This window comes from Glycine max, chromosome 12 (assembly GCF_000004515.6).
Source record: "Glycine max cultivar Williams 82 chromosome 12, Glycine_max_v4.0, whole genome shotgun sequence".
Lineage (NCBI taxonomy): Eukaryota > Viridiplantae > Streptophyta > Magnoliopsida > Fabales > Fabaceae > Glycine > Glycine max.
This window is the reverse complement of record NC_038248.2, coordinates 11,913,522-11,937,158: the sequence shown is the minus strand read 5'-3', so window position 1 is coordinate 11,937,158 and position 23,637 is coordinate 11,913,522. Positions and strand designations below refer to the sequence as shown.

Sequence of the window (23,637 nt, the reverse complement as noted above, 5' to 3'; positions counted from 1 at the left end):
TTTGAGATTGGTGATAGACTCGACAAAGAAGCAGTCCTAATCATAAATCTTTTGAATCACGCTTCCAGAGCACATTCTTTGGCTCTATAATTCAAAGAATACGGTTTGCCCCTAAACTTGAGGCTATTCAAGCTTGATGTCTTTTTTTATATACTACAAGAAAAAATCGTATTTACAGTGGCTTTTTTCCAGTAACAATTGAATCGTTGAAAAAGATAAAAATGTTGAGATAAAATTTTTCTTTTATCGACAAGACTAGTTTCATGAGAAAAATTATATTCATCCCAGCGATAAAACTTATCGTTGCCAATGTTGCTGGAAAAATAGTTAGGGAGAATATGAGAGAAAATACAAACAAAATAATTAAGATACCAATAAGGCAGAATTCAAACCAAAAAGAGAAAGATACTGAATAATGAATGCTAGCTATAAGAAATGGGTGAGAGAAAGTAAGGAAAAATACAAGCAACTAACAGAAAAATAAGTGACGGAGCTCTGTGCGAAGAGATAAAATAAGAGAATTAATTGGAAAATATGTTACAGGATAAGGTTTTTCTACACTCTCTTGAGTGAGATTAATTTTATTAAGTTGTCCTTTTTAAAAATCCTTAATGTTACTTATCACTTGAGCAATGATTGCGAGTGGATGGAGCATTGATGTAAACGATGTTTGTTTGTTTTTTCTTAAAATAAAAACTGATCGAATTTTAGAAAATTATATCTATACAGAAATAGAAATTGTATAAAAAAAAAACTCTATAATGAATTTTTTACGTGGGGCCTAACTTAACCTTTGATATATTAAATGAAAGGAAAGCGACTAAGCTTCGGAGTTAAAAGGAGACAACTTTGTCATGTCAAGTGTAAGATGGGCTATTGTGGTCAAGTGTAAGCTGAGCAATGTGGCTCTTCTATGACAAAATCAGTATGTACGGTTTGTATTTTTCATTTTTATAATTTATATATATTTTCTCCAATCAAACTGATATTCAACTTTAAATATCTACATCAATTTATTACAAAAAAAAAAAAAAAAACTTCACTTAAACTAGCTAATTATTGAAGCACATGCAATAATTTTTCAAACATACAAATTTATCCTAGAATAAGTCGTACTGATAAGAAAATTCACCACGTAAAAAAAGAATCATTCAGTGTACTAATTATTGACATATTCTGTGTAATTTGTTGTTGCTAAAACAAATCCTAATTATTTCAATATCGTACGGAACAAATGTTGCTTGGTTAATTAAAGAAAAGAAAAGATTAACTATCGTGGCTAGCAAACCCATCAGAAAAAAATCAGAGTTTGATACGAGAATTGAGAACAAATAAATATGGTACCACGTACATATATGTGTATAAGTGAAAGTGTGAAACGTGTCTAGCTGATAAGTTTAAGAAACGGCATAATCATCATCATCATCAGTTTCTCCAACTTGAGCTTTCCAATTATGTGATTATCATGGAAGCAAGATATATACATATATACATAGCTGTTATTATATCTATAACTATAAGTGCGAAAAATACAGCGGTCAATTTTGGCACCGGCAAACAATAACACAGCACACATCATTTTCACTCACTGTGCAACACTGTGAAGATCAGACACACTTGATGAGCTTATGACACCTATATATTTCTTTCTCTCTTCATTTTAGAATATGAGTGTGCATATAATGACAAAAAGCTCACATGAGCACTTGTGAATTTTTGAAATATATAATTAAAGAAAATTTAAACAACCTTTTTATTTTCAAGGTTCAAAAAAAGGGCATCCACAAACCAGAATAATGCAACGTACTATAATAATATAATGGATGCAGAGTACCAACAGTGCAAGTAGCACACGCACACTCCCAGACGAAAAGCATAAAAACAAAACCTCTTTTAAAACTTGACCAAAACAAAGTTGTGGTTCAGATCCAATCTTTCTTCCTTCTTCACAGCACTTCCAAAAAGGGCACTTCACATAATAAACCATTCCATTGAACACACACACACACACCCCATTATATGAGCTAGCACACGTTAGTTCTCTCCTTCAAAGCCAAATTTCCATAACCCCTTCTTTTATACATCATTGCCTCATCTTTTGTAAATTATAGTTTAATTTCATGCACGTACGTGAGCTATAATACTATATAGGAAGCACTGCCATAGAAGGAAAAGGGTTGGTATAGTTTTTGCATAACATATCATTGGAGTTTCCAATTTAGAGTAACATAGAGTGTTAATTTGGGATTGATGCTTGCGGTGTCACCTTTGAGGAGCATTAAAGATGAAAAGAACCAAGGAGAGATGGAGGGTAATTTCTCAATGGCAACAACAACAACAACCGGTGATGTTGACTTTGGTGACCTTTCTGAAGGGAACTTGTTGGAGAGCATCAACTTCGACGACCTCTTCGTCGGCATCGACATCAACGGAGATGTCTTGCCGGACCTGGAGATGTTCCATGAGTTCTCCGTCGACGTCAACACCGGCGAGGAATCGTCGGAGATGAACTCATCGGCAGATAACAGCAAAGTTGAGAATGATCAGAATGTCATGATCAACACTGGTCCAAAAAAAGAAGAGGAAGAAGATAAAGCTTCTTGCAATTCTTCGGGTCAAGACTTGGGGTCAATCCGAGGAGAAGAGATTGTGAGCAAGAGAGATGAATCCGTGGTGGTGAATCCAGCACCAAAGGATGGTGGAAAAGGAAGAAAATCTTCATCCGCTCAATCGAAGAATAATAATAGTAGTAATAATGCTCAAGGGAAGAGAAAAGTCAAGGTAGCTAGATAGTTTGTATTTTGAACTTGTAAGTGTTTTTTTTTTCTTTTCTCTTTCCTAATTAGGGAATTAGTTTCAGTGAAGCTAGCAATGGTTCATGTCATGAGACATGAGTCATGTGCCACTGAGCTAACTCTTAAGGTTCTGTCACTGTCTCAATTATGAGTCTTGACAAGGTTCCTTGGTGTCAAAAGAACACTCACGGGTACCCTAGGCTGTAGAGAGAGAGAAATTGAAAGAAAAAAAAAATAGCAGAAGAATAGTAGTACTAGTGTTAATTAGCAAAAGAAAGAAACTTAGATTTAATTCTATAAGGTGCTTTTGAAATTATTTTCCCATCAGAATTAGTATTTTATCTGGATAATCTGCACTGAATCTTGATGCAAATTTTTATACATAGATTATTATTAAAATAAAACTTCAATTCAAATTAAAAAAAAATAATGAAAGTACTAAAAATAACTTGCATCTAAGTTTTGTCAAATAAAAATAACTTGATCTGAAGTATAGTCATGGGGTATAGTATTTTATGTGAGTACGTATTTATGCTTCTTTTTCTGGGTTGTGTGTGTAGGTGGATTGGACCCCAGAATTGCACAGGCGATTCGTGCAAGCTGTGGAACAGCTAGGAGTGGATAAGGCGGTGCCTTCAAGGATTTTGGAGATTATGGGAATTGATTGTCTAACTCGCCATAACATTGCTAGTCACCTTCAAGTACGTTCTCCAACTTGTTAATTCTTCCCTTTTGTTCACTTTTTTTTAACCTTTGTGTGAATAAGTTTCAAGCTAAAATTAAGCTTATTGTTATTTTTCTAAGCAAAAAGCAATATTATTAAAGCATTATAGTCAAGCTCCAATTAAGCTTATTGTTGATTCCAAACTTGTACTCAATTTGATTCAGTCACATCAACTGTAGTGCTTAATTATTACATCTTTATATGGAGAAAAGTTGAATTTAAATTTGAACTTCATATATCATATATGCATGTAGTGGCCAAAAGTGTCAAAGGTAATTAAGTTTGCTTGGATTTTATGTGTCTTTTGGTTCGACGGGTAATAATATTAAGATACTTAGATTAATTTGAATTAATCATAAATAATTCCAAAGAAGCATTTTTTTAAGGGAGGATGCTAAATATGTTGTTTTATGTTTGAATGCAGAAATATAGATCTCATAGGAAACATTTGCTAGCACGTGAAGCTGAAGCAGCAAGCTGGAGTCAAAGGAGGCAATTGTATGCTGGTGGAGGGAAGAGAGAGGGGAATCCATGGTTAGCACCAATCATGGGTTTCCCACCAATGACCACCCCAATGCACCATTTTAGACCTCTACATGTATGGGGGCACCCTTCTATGTCCTTGGTGCACATGTGGCCTAAGCATCTTTCAAATTCACCACCACTCTTATGGCCGCTATCGCCACCAGCTGTACCACCACAAGACCCTTCATTTTGGCAACAACTGGTTAGCTCTCTAAACTTAACCAATCAATCAAACCTTTGATTTTCTTCAATTTTGGATAATCAAATTATTCATGCGAAATATTTATCAATCTTATACCAGATTAAGATTAATATTGATCATATAAATTGGATGAGTATCTTTAATAAGGTTCATTTCCAATCATATATTTTATTTTTAAAAATCATTTTTTCTTTCTTTTTCTTTTTTAACCAAACATATATATATATATATATTATCCATCTTTTCTTTTCCTTGTCTTTTCAACATACCATAAAATTGAAACCACTTGTGTTAGGTCTCCTTGCCATTTCTTTAATAAGAAAAAAAAACAATTTTGTTCAAGCTTAAAAATACTTTGGTCTCTATAAAATTAGTGAAATTTGATTTTGGTTTTCTTAAAATTTTCTTTAATTTCTATCCCTCAAATATAAAACTTTTTGTTTTTTTATCTTTATTGTTTGGTGTCACTCGTATGGTTAACAGAAAGTCAGATGACCATTGCAAGTGATACTCACTAATGTCTATAGTTCCATATCAATCAATATGTTATACTTCTATTTTTTTGAAAAAATAGTATTATTTATTTACCTTAAAATGGATGTTAGAGATAAAAATAGTGATTTTAAATTTTGAAAGGATGAAAATCAAAGAAGTTTTTTTAACTGCCACCCATATAGGATTAAAAATAGTTTTTTCAAATTTTAGAGAGATAAAAAAAAGGACAAAAATTCTCTTGCTTATTTTATAGAAACTAAAATATATTTAAACATTCTGTTAACGTTTGTTTTCAAGTTTGATTTTTAAGCTATTAATGAACAAAATATTTATTACATCTAAAAATTTAACAATTGCTTTGAGTCCTATTCAGATTGAAATAGTTATCTGTTTGTATTCTTTTTTCATTTCACATCTCTCTAATTTTAAAAAAAATAACACGTTATTAAAAAGTATGTTTTTTATTTTATTTTTAGAATATTTTATTGAAAAAACTAGAGACAGAAAAGAAAGCACGTACTGATTAAAAGCTGGTTTGAGTTTATAACATTGTAATAAGCTTCTAGTTTATCATATCATAAATCAAAAGTTAAATTTATCATCAAATGATCATTATAAAAATTATTCCATTTTTATTAATTAAGCCATACATAATTACACGATATATAGTAACTTTTTTTGGCAATAAACCAAAATTAAATCTAATTATAATTGACTGTTTGTTATTTGTTTAACATGTCATGAATATATTACTTCTTTGAAACAGGCTCCTAACGCACTAATCCCAGGAACAGCTTGTTTTCCACAACCTCTGACACCAACGGTAACTACTCATTACAAGCCTTACTATTTTGGAGCCATGCAAATTGTCTTCACCTTTGAATCTTGGATCCTTTTACAAACATTAACCGTATAAAATCATTATCATATTTACTCACAACCACAAAAACAAACCATATAGTTTAAACTATTGTCATATTTACTTGCAACCACAAACACAAACTATATAGTTGTATAATTTTGGCTCACTCAACTTAGTGAAAATGCAAATATCATACAGAGATTTGGAAGCGCCCCTGTCCCCGGCATCCCACCCCATGCCATGTACAAAGCAGATCACGGCATTGGCGTCCTTGGTCCCAGTTCCCTCTTGGACTTTCATCCGGTAATTTTTTTTTTGTCATCTAGTCTTTATTTTAATTTTCTCACACAAACACAAAGATGTTTACCAAATAATCTAACTCAGTTAATTGAATAAAATATTATTACAAAAAGCTCTTGATACTTGTCTTCAAATCCTACTACTGATAAAAAAAAAACATGCTTGCATGTGTACATATGTATTGAATATTGTATTAGGTTCTAATAAAATTTCTTTTGAATAAGGACACTTGATGTACTAGGTTATATTATGAAGGCCATTAGATAACACCCCACTTTAATTGTAACCTTTCATGATGAATCAGGATATTGAGTGTATATCTCAGTACTCCATTACTTTTTCCAAAATCACATATATCATTGTTCGTCTCTGTCTATAAATAGAAAGTTTTGTGTCGGTTCCCATGGCTTCATGTTTCATTTTCTTTGGTAAATGTTAAATTGAGACGCTTGTATAAAGTGGTAGGATAGACAAATGCATATACAATTTAAATATGTTCACACGTTTCAATTATTAAATTCTTCGTTATTATCCCTTTCTTCCTTGTTTTTGTTACATTATTTTTTTCCTTTTTCTTCTTATCACATTTCTTCTAACGTGGTGTGTATTAGTGTGTACATTCTTAGGAGTGTCAAATGATCATATGGTTGTTGTTTTACGTGTGAAGAGTAGAATAACATCATTAATTAATTAATTAGTTTTTATATTTTATTTATTTTCATTTTACAGTCAAAGGAGTGCATAGATGCAGCTATTGGAGATGTTTTATCAAAGCCTTGGCTGCCGCTACCTATTGGACTTAAGGCTCCAGCTCTTGATAGTGTGATGAGTGAATTACAAAAACAAGGAATTCCAAACATTCCACCCTCTAGTGCTTGAAACCAACCCTTCATGGAAGAGGTTCTTCCCTTTCATGTGGTGTCCTTTGAAGGCCACTTAACCCTAATTCGACGACTTCTCATCCATTAGATGTTGCATTGCGTATATGTTGCATCTAAGCTACAGTGTCAGTGATTCATATATTTCTTCATTTGCTTTTAACAGCAAAAGGAATTTAAAGAAGAAAAGACTTTTAAGACATTTCTAATTTTCATGTGCTATAATACATGAGTCAAATGGTTTCAAGTAGTGGTCATTATAGCCATTTTGTATATGTACGGTTGTAAAGGCAGTTATTTTGTAATAGCTGTATAAGCTGAGGAAATCCTAATAAAGGACTTTAATCAAATATCTCCTTTTCAGGTAAACTTCTATTTAAGTACTCACTCTATAGACCCCTTTCAAAAAAAATTAAAGAAAAAAAAAAAGTACTCACTCTAGACTTTTACATTAATATTCTAACATTTCCTTTCACATCTTGCCCGTGTTATCAATGAGAAATCACTACGTTTAGTTTTTTTTCATTTGCAAAAGATTGAACTATTTTTTTTGTAAATACAAAGATTGAACTAATTAAAATGTTGTTTAAGAGATCAAAACCCAATTATACTCAAAACAACTACATATTAATATTTTGGAAATTATAAAGTTGATTTGTGATTTAAAACTAAGGGGGTTGAAGGAAGAAGGAAGAAAAAGATACTGAGTTTGAATCCTCCACTAATATTTTAACAAAAACTAACAATTAAGATTGACTAATAAAAAAATTGTGTATTAATATTTATATTTCATATATTTGATAATAATATGAGGTGAGAAAAATAGTGTAAAGAAAATATGATGAAATAAAAATATCTTTTTGAACTTATTACAGTAAAACGATAGACGGGCAGCGTAAGGTTGTATGAAAAGAAAAGAAAAATGCAAATATATCAGTTTGTTTTAGAGTTTTAAGTTGCATTGATAAATGTATAATTATATACTACCAATTATTCATTGTGTTCTAAGAGTATTTTAAATTTAAATAAAATATTTTTCAAATGTTTAAAATTATACAGAAGCTTAAGATATATTAAATAAATTTTAACATATCTAAAAATATAAATTAAATAAATAATTGTGAAATTATAGAGAAAAACAAACATATATAATTTTAAAAATAAATTTTAAAATAGAAAAATTAAAATTAGTATTTTTTATTCTTTGAGAGAAATAAACTAATTAAGAGATTATATATCACTTTTAAGGATATCATAGTATATTCCAATTTAATGAATAGAAGTAGACATGTAAATGAATCGATTAAGACGTTAATTCAAGATTTAATAGTTCAATCACTATGGTCGAACTGAGATCAAACTAGTATTAATAAAACAATAATTAAATAATATACATATAAAATAATATTAAAAACACAATATCTTAACTTTATAATACTAAAAACTAAATGAAACATAGTCTTATAGGTTCTTAACATGTAAAGTACAATTCAGAGTTTAAATCAAATATATTATAATACTAATAGTTGGAAATATATCATAATACTTATATCTAAATTTCAACTTTACACATCCACATTTATTAATAGTAATAGGTTTACTTTTAAAATAAAAAAGAAAATGAAAAATATTTTAAGTTAATTTTATTTTTTAAGAAAAAAAAAGAAATGACATTATATTAACATTTCTCATTAACATGCTATAAACTGGTTATTGATCGATTTTCTCGTTTTTTGACTCATTTTTTGGTTCTTTGACCATTTTTTTCTTCAAGTCGATTATGTGTTTTATTTGAACCAATCACTTGACCGGATTTTGTTTCTAACTAACATGTTTAGTCCAATTTTCAAAACATAAAATTTTCTGGTATTTGTCATCAAAATAATTTCTTGATCCATTAAAATTTATTTAAAAAATTAATTTCTCTTAAAGAATATTTTCTAATATACACAAACCTAAGAATTAAACCTCTTGATCACATGCAAATTTATACTTTATATAGGCTTAGTATATTTCTCAAATTTAACATGAGTTTGAACTATTCACATGATATACTTTTTAAAGACTTGAGTTAGTCTTTTTTAAAATTGACCTAACTTAAAAACTTGTTTAAAAACATATGAAGAATATATAATCTCAAAATATTTATATTACAAATTTAAAACATAATAACAATCACTACTAGAAAAATTAGATTTTAAGTCGGCTATTATGTTCAAGTCATGACGGTTTTCAACCGTCATTAAAACCAACGTCGTAAAATGTATCAGATAATTTATGATTGTTATAAGAAACGTCGTTGTAGGTTTTGAATACTACGACGGTTCAAAATAACCGTCTTAGTATGTGGTAAAAATTACGACGTTTCATAAATAACCATTTTAAAGTCTACAGATTATTTACGACGGTTATAAGAGAATCGTCTTAGATTTTAACACCCATAATTTATATTTTAAGATGGTTTTTATGACCGTCTTTGTATGAACATAATTTTACGACGGTTGTAGGGAATCGTTGTCGATGGCATCAAGATTGCAACATACTAAGACGTTTTGCGAGAAACGTCTTTGTATGTGTTGCCATTTTATGACGGTTATGGAAACTGTCTTTGTATGTCTACATTATGTTGTTATTTTACGATGTTTATGAGAACCGTCTTTGTATGTCTACTTTTTTTTTATTTTTTGATGCATTTTTTTTTTTACGTTGGTCTCTGGTACCTATAAATTAAATAAGACGCACATTATGCCAACCAAAAGCATCATCATGATTTTCAATATTTATATAATCATTTATGTACATATGACAAGTGTAAAAATATTGGACCATTAATTATAGAAATAGATTATACAGTATTGCAGAAACAAATTTGAAATGTATCCTTACAAACATACAAATAAAATGCATCTTACAAGTAAATAAATGGGATCAAGATTCCTGGTATACATTTCAAATCTAAATGTTTATACAGAATCAGATTTTTATCACTATGAATTCTTACATGCATTTCAATTACTTATGTAACAAGTGACCAAGAGCACCATCCAGAAATTAAGGTATTTACCCTATGAGTGTGCTGCTACCTCCCCAGCATCAGCATAGTGAGCACATTGATGTGGCAAATGGGACAAAATTGACAACTTTTTTTAGTAAAAATGAAAAATTGAATTCATCAATTTTAAAATGCAAGAAGTAAGACAAACATTGACTAAAAATATAGGAATCATAGACACTTTTTTTTTGCCTTAGGAGCATTTTTTTAACTTGTAAGATAAGGATTACCTTTTAACAAGATCAGCAGGTAGAGCTTGCTCAGTCAAAACACAATCCTTGTCAAGTTGATGCACAAGAGAAATTGACAAATTGAGAAAGAGACACATGAACCTGGTAAGCTGAAGTTGATGCACCAAACACAAAACCAGGAAGTACGAAGATCATATCTAATCAAATGTATCCTAATTACACGATACTAGGAATGAAATCTGAACAATAGCATCAAATGACATGCATCCTACATAAGTCCATGCAAATTGAATATCCTTTTTTGAATTAATGATCCTCTAATGTATCCAACATACAAAGTTGCAGCCATAATTGTTCTAATTCTTTGATGAAACCACAGGAAAAATGTAGTTGTACATAATACAAATCAAATTTAGTAACTGTTTTTTCCTAAAAGTTAAAAAGTAAGTTGCCCATTTCTACCGAACTGTTGTGATGGCCTTCACGTCTAACGGTGATCCATCAGAAAACCACTACAAAATTAACATTAGATAAAATTATTAGTAACTTAAGAGATATTAACCAAAGTTACAATCGTAACTCCATGCATTATGTTTACCTTGTGTCAGTCATCCTTCAAACCAGCAGTCACGATGCACCACATCCAATGCATGACATAATATCCGCACTCAACCCCTCCACTTTGAACATTACTCTACATATAACATTTTTAATGGTTACTCAACATTCAACACTTAAAGATGTACAAACGGTTCATTACAAACAGGTACTAATTACCTTGGGTTCAACCCACCGAGGTGCACCTTGATTAGACATGCCTTCAAAAGAATTGGTTATTGTCTTCATTGCACTAGTTAAAAAAATAGCATATATATGACAACCATTTTTGTTGTATATGTAACAACAATTACCAACTGATGCCATGATTTGTATATTTGAATAGAACCTGTTAATTGCGCCTTTGATGTTAATATTAGGCTTCTTCCTCAGAGAACAAAACCAAACGATCGTGTTTTCCCTTGGGTGGAGAACAAATAGTTGCCAATGTGCCCTGAATTGGACAATTATAATAACATAATTGTACAACAACAAAAAAAGACTTAAATTCGAAGAACAATTGAACTTACTGATGCAAGTAAGCTCCTAAATACAATTGCCTTTGTGATTCCTTGATCCATGTTTCAATGTATTGTTGGCATTGTTGACGTCTTTCCTTAGCATTTTGTATAGATTGAGACTCCAGCAAACCATACAGTGACTGATCAGCTTTGCTTCTACCGCACTCATTCATAAATCTATTTGGAAGACAAGTCATGATTATATGTTTTACATTTAAAAATAATGGTTATTAGGTAATCAAACATTAAGGTTGCAGGAAAATGACTTACATGGTCCACAACTGTAGTATCGCTATGTTTAAACACTTGTCACCCCAATATCAGGAAGTCCAAATTGGCTCGCCTCCCACGACACTTCCACTGGATTCTGGTACACATAAAACAATATCTTCATCAACTCTCCCAATGGATCGGATTCACCTGCAAGCTTTGCATCACTACTATGTTCAACTGGCTTTCACACATTAAGGTCTGAATCCTAAGTGGTACAAGAAAATAAGTATTAAATTTAATTAACAACTTAACAAATATTACAAGTGTGTATTCAAATGACAATTTGGCTGGGGGATTATTATATTACTTACATAAGATAAAGGTTTCACTAGATGTCTGGACCATCCAATGAATGAGTTCACGGTGTCCCTGACATATTGAATCTCTGAAGTGGGTAACGGGACAATGGCTTCACCATCGTATACAGTGTCAACACACACCCTTAGTACATCATCTCCATAAGCAACAGTGTGTATCGTGCCACCTACTCCAAGGAAAAACATTTAAACTCAAGGGTGTCAAAAGGACCAAAGTAGTAAGGACCAAAGTAGTAAGGAAAAACATTTAAACTCAAGGGTGTTTGAAAAACCAACAATCATCTATTGTTTGGTCAGTGTCTTAAATTGAGGCCACTATTTGAGATGTCATTTAAGAACATCTGCAATGTCAAAATTGAAGAGCCAGATGCAGAAGACCGTTGCTCGTCAAACTTGACACATTCGCAAGTAGGAAAAGCATAAAAGAAAAATAAAATGAGATTAAAAAAATATTAGAAACTAAGAAAAGCGTGCGGAGAGAACAACTCCAAGGCCAAACAAAACAAACCACACAAGTCCATAGAAGCTAGCAATTATACATTGTTAATTATGGTAAATTAAATATAGTGCAGCATTAACCTTGTTCAACTAAGCTTCGGCTTTCTAATTTCTCTACTTTCTGAATAAATAGATATGGTTTCAAGGATAATTTATAATGATGTGATAATTATAGAGAAGTAAAAACTTAACAGCAGAGAGGATGATATAAATGATGATGATATATAGTAACAATACAAGTAAAACCCCCGATATATGAAAAACTATTTGTACAATACATAATTGATATTTCAATTTGCTATAAAACTCATCACATTGTATTCCCAATATATGACATATTATTTACTTATTCTATACTTATGAAATATCTCTGGGGATAAGAAAGGTCGGAAAAAAAGATAGACATCCTTGTTATGTATCCATGCCTCTCATGATTGATGCACATGTTAATTAATACTATATAACCTAACAACTCTTAACTAAGCAAAAAACTAAATCAATATAGCAAGCAATAGAGCAATTTTAACTAAGAAAAAAGTAGCTATACTTAAGCCAATCAATTTCCTTCCAGCTCAATGAGTTCCAATTTTGTTTCCATTAGTTAGTAAATTAAGAAACATCCAACAAACATTAAAATATTCAACTAATTCATTACATGACCCAAATATTCTGATGCTTAGAACAGTTAAAACCAAACATGTTGCTCAAACGCCAAGCAAAGCCTTCTCAACTCCTCCTGTAGCTCTCTCCAGAACAGCACGAACCTACACGCACACCCGAGCAATCAGACAAGAAATTCAAAACCCAAAAACCATTATTAAATGAAATCAACCAGAAATATGCAAACACTACCAATGGCTTTGATGATTCATCATTTCAGGACTGATTCCAACAAAAAAAATGGACAAACAACTACTCCTACATGACATTGTGTTGGAACTTGGAAATATAAAGTTCTGTGGTAGGGTTTTGTTTTGTGGCTTGGGCTTGTGGGCTTTGAAGGTCCAAATGGGTTTATGTTGTGGCCTTCCTCATTTAGCATATATTCTTCGTGCACCAGTCCAATCTCAAATATACCAAACAAATCATGTGAAAATTCAAATTTGTCTTTCACTTAAAATCGTAAATAGTCTCATCTCTCCCCTCACCTTAACATCCCACTCATCCTTTCCTATTTTCATAGCATACTCTGAGTTAAACCACTTCCCAACTATCCCCAAACTTGATTCAAACACGTTTGCCTTATATTTTGATGACTATACAAGTGACCTTCAAGACAAAACTGAAAATAATAATTGATAAGCATTTCTATATGAAGCATAAGTAAAAGGAAAGGTAGGGGATGCAAAAGAAATAATTAAATCAGTGATATGATTACTATACTCACAAAAAAAAACTATACTAATTACGGTGGTGAACACCATGAGTATAACCAAAGTAATTGAAAAAATAGCAAAGGAATATGAGATTGTGTCCTCAGAATGTCTTCGTTTGAGAGAGGGAGAAAGATAATCGAAGAGTAAAAAGGAGATTCGTGTTAGGTTTGGGGAATTGTTTAACGAAGGGATAGATTGATGACAATATAGGGTGCGAACGGATTCAAGTCGGGACCAAACACGCAAAGGTTTCGAGTGACAAAGATGGAGTTCATCCGCTTTGGTGTCGTCAGACCCACCGCCATCGGTGCCATAGTCGATCTTCTAGCACTTCCTCTCATTGAAAATCTCGGTCTTCTTGCGCTTCCTCAAATCTTCAAGGACACCGAGTCACTCTCTTATTTCACCTCTGTTTTCAAACTTCGAAACATTAAAACCCCCAAATGGCCAAACCCTCAACACAATTGGTAGCTTTTCCTTTCAGCAATGAGTATCGGTTCGATACATAACAAAGAACAACGTGCAAAAAAGTATAAATTAGAAGTAATCAAATGGAAGAAAAGCAGGAGAACATACCTTCAAGTAACACTCACAAAAATTTGATATGACTTTGTCTGTGCTGTTTGGTTTGCTAGATACTTTCTCTGTGACTTTGTAAAGAAGTGCCCTCGATAACAATGTTCAAAATTTGAGTTCTTCTTGGCGTTGGGACACTATGTATGTTGGGGGTTTTTGTTTCGAAGAAACTGCGAAAACGGACGAGAGGGTGCACGGGGTAAGAAGGAAAGTAAGAATTCTTCGTCAGCTAGCTAGGGTATACAAAAAGTGAAAATGATATACAAAGGCGGTCTTCCGTAAAAATCGTCGTTGTCTTACTTCCTCATGATTACAAGATTGCCACCGAAAGACATTCTAAGACGGTCGTCTATAACTGCCTTAGAATGTACGACGTTAAAGACAAAAGTTTTCTCCTTTATTACAAAATTGTCACCGCTCTGTACTCTAAGATGGTTTTTAACAACCGTCTTAGAACTCGCGTCTTAAAAAAGCACTTTTGTAGTAGTGAATAAAAATAGTAGCATTATTGTTATTATTTTTTTATTAATTATTTGAATAAGTTTAGTCTATTATTCTGAGGATGAGTTTTTGCAAAACCAGTTAAAAATGTATAAACTACTTAAAATCTTATATATTTAGCTTGAAGTCATGGTTTTATCTAGTGGTAACGATCACAGTTGCAGTTTCGTCAGGATCTTTGGCATTGCGATAAATTAATAGAAAATGTGGTTGATCGATCCAACCACAATGGCGTTATAGCAACATATTTGTAGTGAATCATAAAAACCTTTCATATTGTGACCACATGCAATTGTGGTTGCGCGACCACAATTTAAAACCATGTGGTGGGAGTTGTTGTGATGTGTGTTGGAAAATAATTTAAATTTGTAACTTTAAATCTCTAACACATTATTTAGACTTAAAAAGAATATTATCTTATTTTTAGGATGTTGTTTAAAATTAAAGATATTATCTATATATTAGAGATTTGTGTCATCTTTTAAGGTTAGGATGTTAGGTCTATATATAGAAGTTCTTGAGATGAGAAAAATTATTCAGCCTCAAGAGGAGGTCACCTCCCTAAATGAGAGAAGGAGGTCACGTGGAAGAAAAATTTGCAAGTTTGTCTAATTTGTCCTAAAAACTTGTCGCGGATGTAGGGATGAGAGCTCAAACCGTATTAAACAAATTTGAGATCGTAAATGTTGAGGGCCTGAATTGTCTTTACAAAATAAACTATGTGGATATAGGGATGACTCTCTGAATCACATTAGACAAATTTGATATCTTTCCTATTTTATTTATGGTGGTGGCCTTTTGTTTTGTGGTGTGTTTTCTCATCAATATGAATAAATATATATGTCATTTTTCCCCCAACAGTGATATCAAAGCTAAATGATCTTGCAACTTGGTGACCAAAGAAGAGAAGGATATTGAAGAAGCTTGAGGAAGCTGATGGTGGATCGTGTGGATCCTTGTGTCGAAAGTCTTATTGACAATGTGGAAGTCGAGCGGCACATTTCAATGGCAGTTGCTAAAGGCGGTGCAAGTCGAGACCATCTAATACTCATGAAACAAATTGCGGGGATTATACCAAGCATGAAATAATTGTGACTAGCATCCAAAAGCTGAGAGTTAAAGATGAAATTAAAAATTTTAATTGAGGATATGAGTGTTGGAAAATAATTTAAATTTGTAATTTCAAATCTCTAAGATATTGTTTAGATTTAAAAATGATATTATCTTATTTCTAGGATGTTGTTTAGAATTAAAGATATTATATGTAAATTGGATATTTATTTTCTCTTTTAAGATTAGGATGCTAGGTTCATATATAGAAGTTTTTGAGATGAAAAGAATTGTCCAAAGATGGAGGTCACCACCCTAAGTGAGAGAATGAGGTCACTTGGAGGGAAGGTTTGCAAGTTTAATTTGTATAGCTTATCCTAAAAACTTGTAGTGATACGAAAAAGTTTACAAATTTATCAAATTTATTCTAAAAAGATGTAGGAATAAGAATCGATCCGAATCATGTTAAACAAATATGAGATCCTAAATATAAGAATGAGGATATAAACTTTGTTAACAAAATAATTTATGAATACATTTGACAGTGATTGTCATATGTATATTGGATATTTTTTTCATTTATATAAAATATTTATCAATTTTATTAATAATTATAATTTTTTATTAAAAATCTGATTAATTACTTTAATAAAAATTTCTTTTTTAATTATGTTTTTTTATCTACAATTTTCAAATATAATTCAAAATTTTGTAAAAAAATATTGATTTTAATCTTACTCAAAATAACGACAGGTTGATTGGATATAAGCACAGATCGAGCACCGGAGTTGCATTTTGTTAGGAACATTATAAATGGGTTGGAGTATCTGCTGGACAATTATCCTTATCTTTTTGGATTGACCTAGTGCATGAAGTTTTATTGCAACGTGCAGTATTGAAAAGGTTTGATATTCTTTTAACCAATTAATCTGTCAAACAGTGGACGATCACATGGCTTGTTAGGGCCTAATATGCATGTGGGATATTTCTAGATTCAATTGTATAATTGGCAATCAAAGGAGAAGATGATGTAGTAACTCTGGCACATGATCTTAAATCCTATTGTTTTATTCCTGATAATTTTTGGGGGGTGATGCACTTTTCAATGATTATGTTACTGTTATGTATTCGGTGTGCGAGGGTTCTCCTTTCTGTGTGTGATACTGTTATGTACTGTTTGATGTACTCGTTATGTAATTGGGTGGGACTGTGCTATAGTGAAAACCCCGTAACATGCATGCTTTATGTTTCCACTCCTTGCATATCTTGCTATATAAGGTTGGAATGTTTTTTTTAGATCATAGGTTGGAATGCTTTTAATAATATTTCTTTGTTAATTTATAAAAAAAATTAAGAATTGAAAAGCTAATAAATTTTAAGTTAATTAATTGAATTAAAAGTGTTTTATGAGATTCGCTAATAAAATAAATGCATAATAACATAAAAATAACAAGATAGACAAAAGGGTTTTTAAAATGAAAAGGTAAAAACGAAAACAAATAAATTACTCAAGTGGCAATTAAGTTTATAATTTATTTTTTCATTTTTATGCATAATAATTTAATAAAGTTTCCTATTTATTGCATTTAATATTACACTATTTATATTATAATATTTTCCCCTTTAATAGCACATTTTTTAATTATTACACTATTAATTTATTTTATAAATTTTTTTAAAAGAATTATTTTATATTTTTAACAAAACATTTGACTTTTAAACAACACTCATAAGAGCTTCATATATAAAAGAAAAATATAAAAAAACATAAAAATTAAACATGTCCTTCTATGTAATTTTACATTAATAGTCAATTTGTTAATTAAAACTAATTTTAACAAATATTTTAATAAGCTACCTTAATAACTTTTAACTTTCAACTAAAAGTTAACTTTATAGTTTTTAGTTAACTTTTAAGCTTTCAACATAAACTATTTTTCTCCAACTTAATATTAATCCAATCTAATTATAATTAATTGTATGAGATTTTTCTTCCATCTATAACAAAATATTCTTATTAATTGGTTAGGCTATAATATACTCTTGTGCTTAAATGCAGTTCTTGAAAATTTAGTTGTGGGAAAAAAATGAATAGTTTAATTTATTATTTACCGTGATTCATTTAATTAACTCAATTTGAATTAATCTGATATTCAATGTAAGTTGTCCTAAAAAATGATGATTAAGACAATCATATCACTTATGCAAACAAAATTCAGAAACTTGTCATTCAACATTCTACAACTTGAATATAACCTTGATATTTGATTCATGAAGATTGACATGCATGTGTAAAGAATTGAGGAGAGAAGCAAAATAAAGTTAGGAAAAGAAACGTGGACATGAGAAGCAAGATGGGGAGATTGAAACACATACAGAAAATAATATGAAAGCATTTTGAAGAGTGGTGGCGATCGACAGGATATGGTGTCGTGGGCCATTGACCCCCCTAATCCGTAGTCAATATTCAAAACCAGTACAAAATTAAAACAGCCATCAAATCATTCATTCATTGCCACTTGTGGACCCCTAGGCGTTGACGTGTGTCATTCCATGGCATGTGGTGTATATGTGGACATACATCATGTGCATGATAATACGAGAATACAATATGGTATATTCCTCATTTGCAAAATCACCAAACAAGTCACGAGGGTGCAGGGGTTAAAATTTTGGTATTACCCGAAAAAGAGTCAATGAAAGGGAGCCACATGATAGAAAAGGTGGAGTACAGTTGGTTGGAATTAGCGCAAAATCCGACCGTTGCATAAGTGATTGAACAATTTTATTTTTTAAATAAAATTTGGAGTTCCATCCTCAGCTTAAATAGAGAGACACAACTAAAGGTACAACATTATTACTATAGAATAAATCAATCTAGCGGGTGAAATTGGAAGGAGCCCAAAATCAGGTGTTTTGAAAAGTTGGAAAATGAGGTAGCTAGGGAGGAGCCATGACAAGGCAGGAACCAAAGTTCCCTATGTTCAACTTTTATTTTTTTACTATCAATCTAATTAGAGTTTTTGAGATACCAACGTTTATATAAGTTTCAGTTATTTGAATTGACTATAAAATTAATTTTTATTTTAAAGTTTAATTACATTAAAAATTTATCGTACTCTAAGGTTGGGAAGTTTTTTTTTTTTTTTTACAATGGTGTATGAATCCATTGTCATGTATCTACATGCACTCAAGATTCTCAAGTTTATGTATATGGATTTGAGTACCCCCATGCATATGTACTCGTTTTAATAAATTTTCTTTTACTTATAAAAAAAAGGTTTAATTATCTTTCCTTTAAGATTTTATGTAACAAATTGAGTCTAAACTATCCTTATTGCATGTATTACCATATGAATCACACTCCTTAAATACAATATATATATATATATATATATATATATATATATATATATATATATATATATATATATATATATATATATATATATATATATATATATGTGAGCGCGCGCGCATTTACATAGTTTGTGAATAAAAACTACGTACTGAATGAAGATTTATTTAATAATATGTATTCAAAAATTGAATTGTCTAGACCTCATTTGATAATACTAATTTATGATTATGTGAATGAGTGACCACAGGAAATTCATGTCCTGCAAAGGAAGGCCTGCAACTTGACTAAAAGGAAGGCATGCAATTGACTCACATGATCTTCTTCCCTTGAGACTCATAGTGTGTTTAATTTGGTGGCAGAAAATTATGATGAGTGCAAATTATGGAGAGTTTACCGCTGAAGTAATTATTTGGTTGTTGCTACATCACGATGAGTTAAATTCATCATCCATCCAAACACCCACTTAATTGTAGGTCAACGCATATGACTGATCAATTGAGAATATTTGTTTGTTTTCATACAAAAAAAATATTATTGTTTTTTATTCTTTAAATAAATTGAACAAAACTTAACTAGAGACAAAGTTTAGATACCTTTTATATATGGGTAATTTCCTTTTTTATGAATAATTTAAGAAATATAATTCATTAACTCGTCTCTTAAGCTTGAAGTGATATATAGTGTACTGCAGTGTAACGTTCAATAAAGAAGATAGAATAGCCAGTAGAAATATCTTAGCCCCCACAACTCTCTTATTTAGAAACAGTTTTGCAATTGTTTACAAAGGAATCATCAACCGTTAAAAACTAGTTCCTTATTTTATATTTTAGAGACACGTTTACAACCATTAATAGAAATATCTTCACTATAAAAATATTTGCTTATTACATATTTTAAGAATGGAGATATAAGGTAGTTAAGGAAGAAAAAAAAAATTGTGGGTTGGGTTCAATTCCCTACTAAAAATTAACCATTAACATTTGTCAGTCAACTGTTAACAACAAATATACTACCGTAAGTAAATAAATAAATAAATTTTATAGTAATATATATCACTTTCATATTAGATTTAGAGGCTATCGCATATTGTTTAAAACAAAAACCTATAGCTGGCTAGTCTACTCTTTTGAATGTTGGTTTTGTCATCCATATTTTCTATCTTCTTCCTCACTCACCAATCATCACCTCATCCAATAACGTTAGTTGACGCTTCTAATCTAGCCATCGATTCCATTTTTCATGGTAAATTAATGTGAAATCCAAAGTTTTTATTTTATCAGTAAAAATTGAAAACAGCGTTAGAAAATTTATAACAACTTATATATATACTTTTATTCAACTAATTAATCTAGACCCCTCGACCCAAATCCAAAGTTTGATTCTTCCCTTTTTTTTCATCTATCAATTAAAAATGATATCACAACTTGCTGGTTCACTCTAGACCTTGTATATAATATATAATAAGTTGCATGTGAGATGTTGCAAATGATGCCACGGATCTTATCGTGTTTTAGTCATTTTCTCAAAATTTTGCTCATCAACGATTTTCTTGAAATCAAAGATGCTTTGTTTCCTAAAGTATCTAATAATTAAATTCAAAATAGTAAAAGAAGGGACCACGCCTCATGGATAATTCTTTTTGAAAAAGAAATTTGCCTAAATATATCATGCCAATCGCAGGACTGCTAGGGCTATCACGAACAATTCGAAACCAACACCGGCCTGTGGTTTCAGTCTTTCAGAAATCAGAACAAGGAATTCAACAAGCAAGACGGATTTGATCATAACCCTGGCTTTCTGCTTTTTCCGTTTTCCTCATTTCAGTTAAAAGATAATGATGAAGAAATTCAAGATGCCAAATCGAACGAAGGGTTGCATGTATTCATTTTATCAGTTATAATAATATATTATTTGATCAGTTAGGGGTTGCATGTTTGTGAGGCTTGTTTTGGACTTGGTTGAGTAAACCTATTCAGAAATATTTTTAAGAAAAGAAAAAAATGAAGTCAGATTCTTCATAAGTTTAAATTAATTTATACACTAGTTAATTTGTAAAAAAAAAATCATATTTAAAAAAGTTATATAAGAAAACTTTTATAAATTAACTTATACATAAATTAATTTTAACTTGTAAAGAAGTTAATTTCATTTTAAGAGAAACGTCCTCAATACTACGGTAGAATTAATATACTAATAGGTTGACAAACTAATGGGAATTTAAAGTAGTATATATGTATGTCATTTCTAACTGGTTAAGTTGTTTTTTTAAAAAAAGTTTGAATATTGATGATATTATTTTAGGTTATTTCTATTTATTTAAATATTTTAATCTAAATAAAATTTGGAGTAAATAGTCTATGTAGACTATGCATTAATAGCATAAAACTTTTTTATGGTGTCTTCTAATCGTAAATTCTCATGATAAGTTCATTAAGTTTGACACTAATTCCTTTAAAATTTATCGTAATAATGATTTTTCTTACTTCATAAAAAATTAATTGGTTTTTAATGGGTTGATATTGTAAAATATTTTACAACTAATAGTACATAAAAATAAAATTGTAACACTTAACATAATTGGTAATAATTAGATTTATTAAATATGTTGATTAATATTTTAATTTTGGTTGTGAGTATAAAAAGGCTTTGTTAAGTGAAATAGAACTCACTTAAATAATGTCTAAATCTTAAAATGAATTACTAAAATGTTGTTGGTCCGACTGAAATTAAACTTACATTTTTTAAGAAAGATTTCATATTATTGTGGATGCAAAAAATATGGTTTAGAAAACGTCCTACTAAAAAGCAGAACCCATGTTTTCTGATAGCAAAGGTAATGAAAATTTCACATGAATATCATGAAAGGTTAGAATAATGTAATTTAATAAATTCTTATTGGTGACACCATATCTCACTTGCACTCAGCATAATTTCTTCATTTCATGGACGTGCATGTTGAATCTCAACAACCAACTCAGCCTAGGCCCACAACCATGGATAAAGGATGTAGTGATAGCATGGGCTTTAAACTATATAGAATTTCTATTCTCACCTTTATTTCTATTCCCACCCAATGTACTTTGAAAAAATCTCACGGGTGTGTATGTTGAATCTCAACAACCGACTCAGCCCAGGCCCACAACCATGGATAAAGGATGTAGTGATAGCATGGGCTCTGAACTATACGGAATTGCTATTCTCACCTAATTTCTATTCCCACCCCATGTACTTTAAAAAATTCATTCTCAAAGTATTCTTTTAATGGAAATAAATTTTTATTACAATTTTATACAACAAAATCATATTTTCATTATGTAAGATAAAGTGAAAAAAAATACACAATGAATATATGTTTCCATTGTATACTTTCATACGATGAAAATGTATTTTCATTGTGTATTTTTTGCCCCACCCTCTTACACAAGAAATATGTTTTTATTTTGTTAATTATTTTAATATATTTTTAATAGTAATCAAATTAATTATGATATAAATTATTTAATGATGACATATGTTATCTTTATAATAGTAATATAAATTACCTTTTAAATTGAAATTTTAATTAATGACAATATAAGTTATCATTTTTAATTGTAATCAAATTTTATGATACATAATAGTATCATAATTAATTGATTACTATTAACGAAGGTATTTTGTGTAATAATTATTTTCAGTACTTTTATAAATGATAACTTCTATCAAAATTAGTTCAATTTCAATTAAAAAAAGATAGTTATATTGTTTTAGTCAAGCTTTTCTCATAGGGTTGGAGGTGACAAGTCCAAAGCATTCAAAGTGTAAATTTTCTTAATCTCTTAGTTCAATCAATAAGATCGGATCAGTATCGTTCCCAATCCAAAGGGTGCATATATGATATTGATTACCATTAAAAAAATATAAATTGTATTTTTTTAAAAGACCAAAGAAAATAATATTATTGATAAAGAAAAGGTATGCACAAGATGTACAAAGCAACCTTTTTAACAAGGGCAGTACATACAAATTGCCATAAGGCCAAAGATAAAAGTACATATTACCACAGGCATATAGCTCGCAGCTACTGCGCCTCCCTAAACACATACTTTGTCACCTAAACAAAACAATAAAGATGGCAAAACTTAGTGACAAAAAGCATACTGCCCCTTCCAGGATAAATTATATCTTAATTGATTTAATTATTAAATTTAAAATTATAATTTACACCACCATTAATTTTATTTGCTTAAAAAAACTTGTATCTAGAATAAAATACAAATATTTCACAAAAATTAACAAAACAAAAATATCCATTGTGTAAGAGGGGATGTAAATAAAATACACAACATAAATACATTTCTCTGTATAAAGTATACAACAAAAATAAATTTTTGTTGTGTATTTTTCACCCCTACACTGCAACAAAATGCAACTCTATTGTGTGAATATACAACATAAGCATATTTTCATTAAAATACTATTTTGGGAATTAAACTTTTTTAAGCACATGGGAGTGGAATAACAAAAATTGGGGTGAGAATAGTAATTCTCTAAACTACATTAG

At 30.4% G+C, this 23,637-nt stretch overlaps 1 protein-coding gene across 1 annotated transcript; it reads left to right on the top strand.

Moving 5' to 3' along the window:
• The first annotated feature begins 1,843 nt into the window (after positions 1-1,843).
• Positions 1,844-7,131, top strand: LOC100777595 (transcription activator GLK1). Its single transcript, XM_003539896.4, has 6 exons — positions 1,844-2,781; positions 3,356-3,496; positions 3,944-4,246; positions 5,508-5,564; positions 5,802-5,906; positions 6,633-7,131. The coding sequence occupies exons 1-6, from the start codon at positions 2,251-2,253 to the stop codon at positions 6,780-6,782; spliced, it is 1,287 nt and encodes a 428-aa protein (XP_003539944.1). The 5' UTR covers positions 1,844-2,250; the 3' UTR covers positions 6,783-7,131.
• Positions 7,132-23,637: the final 16,506 nt, after the last annotated feature.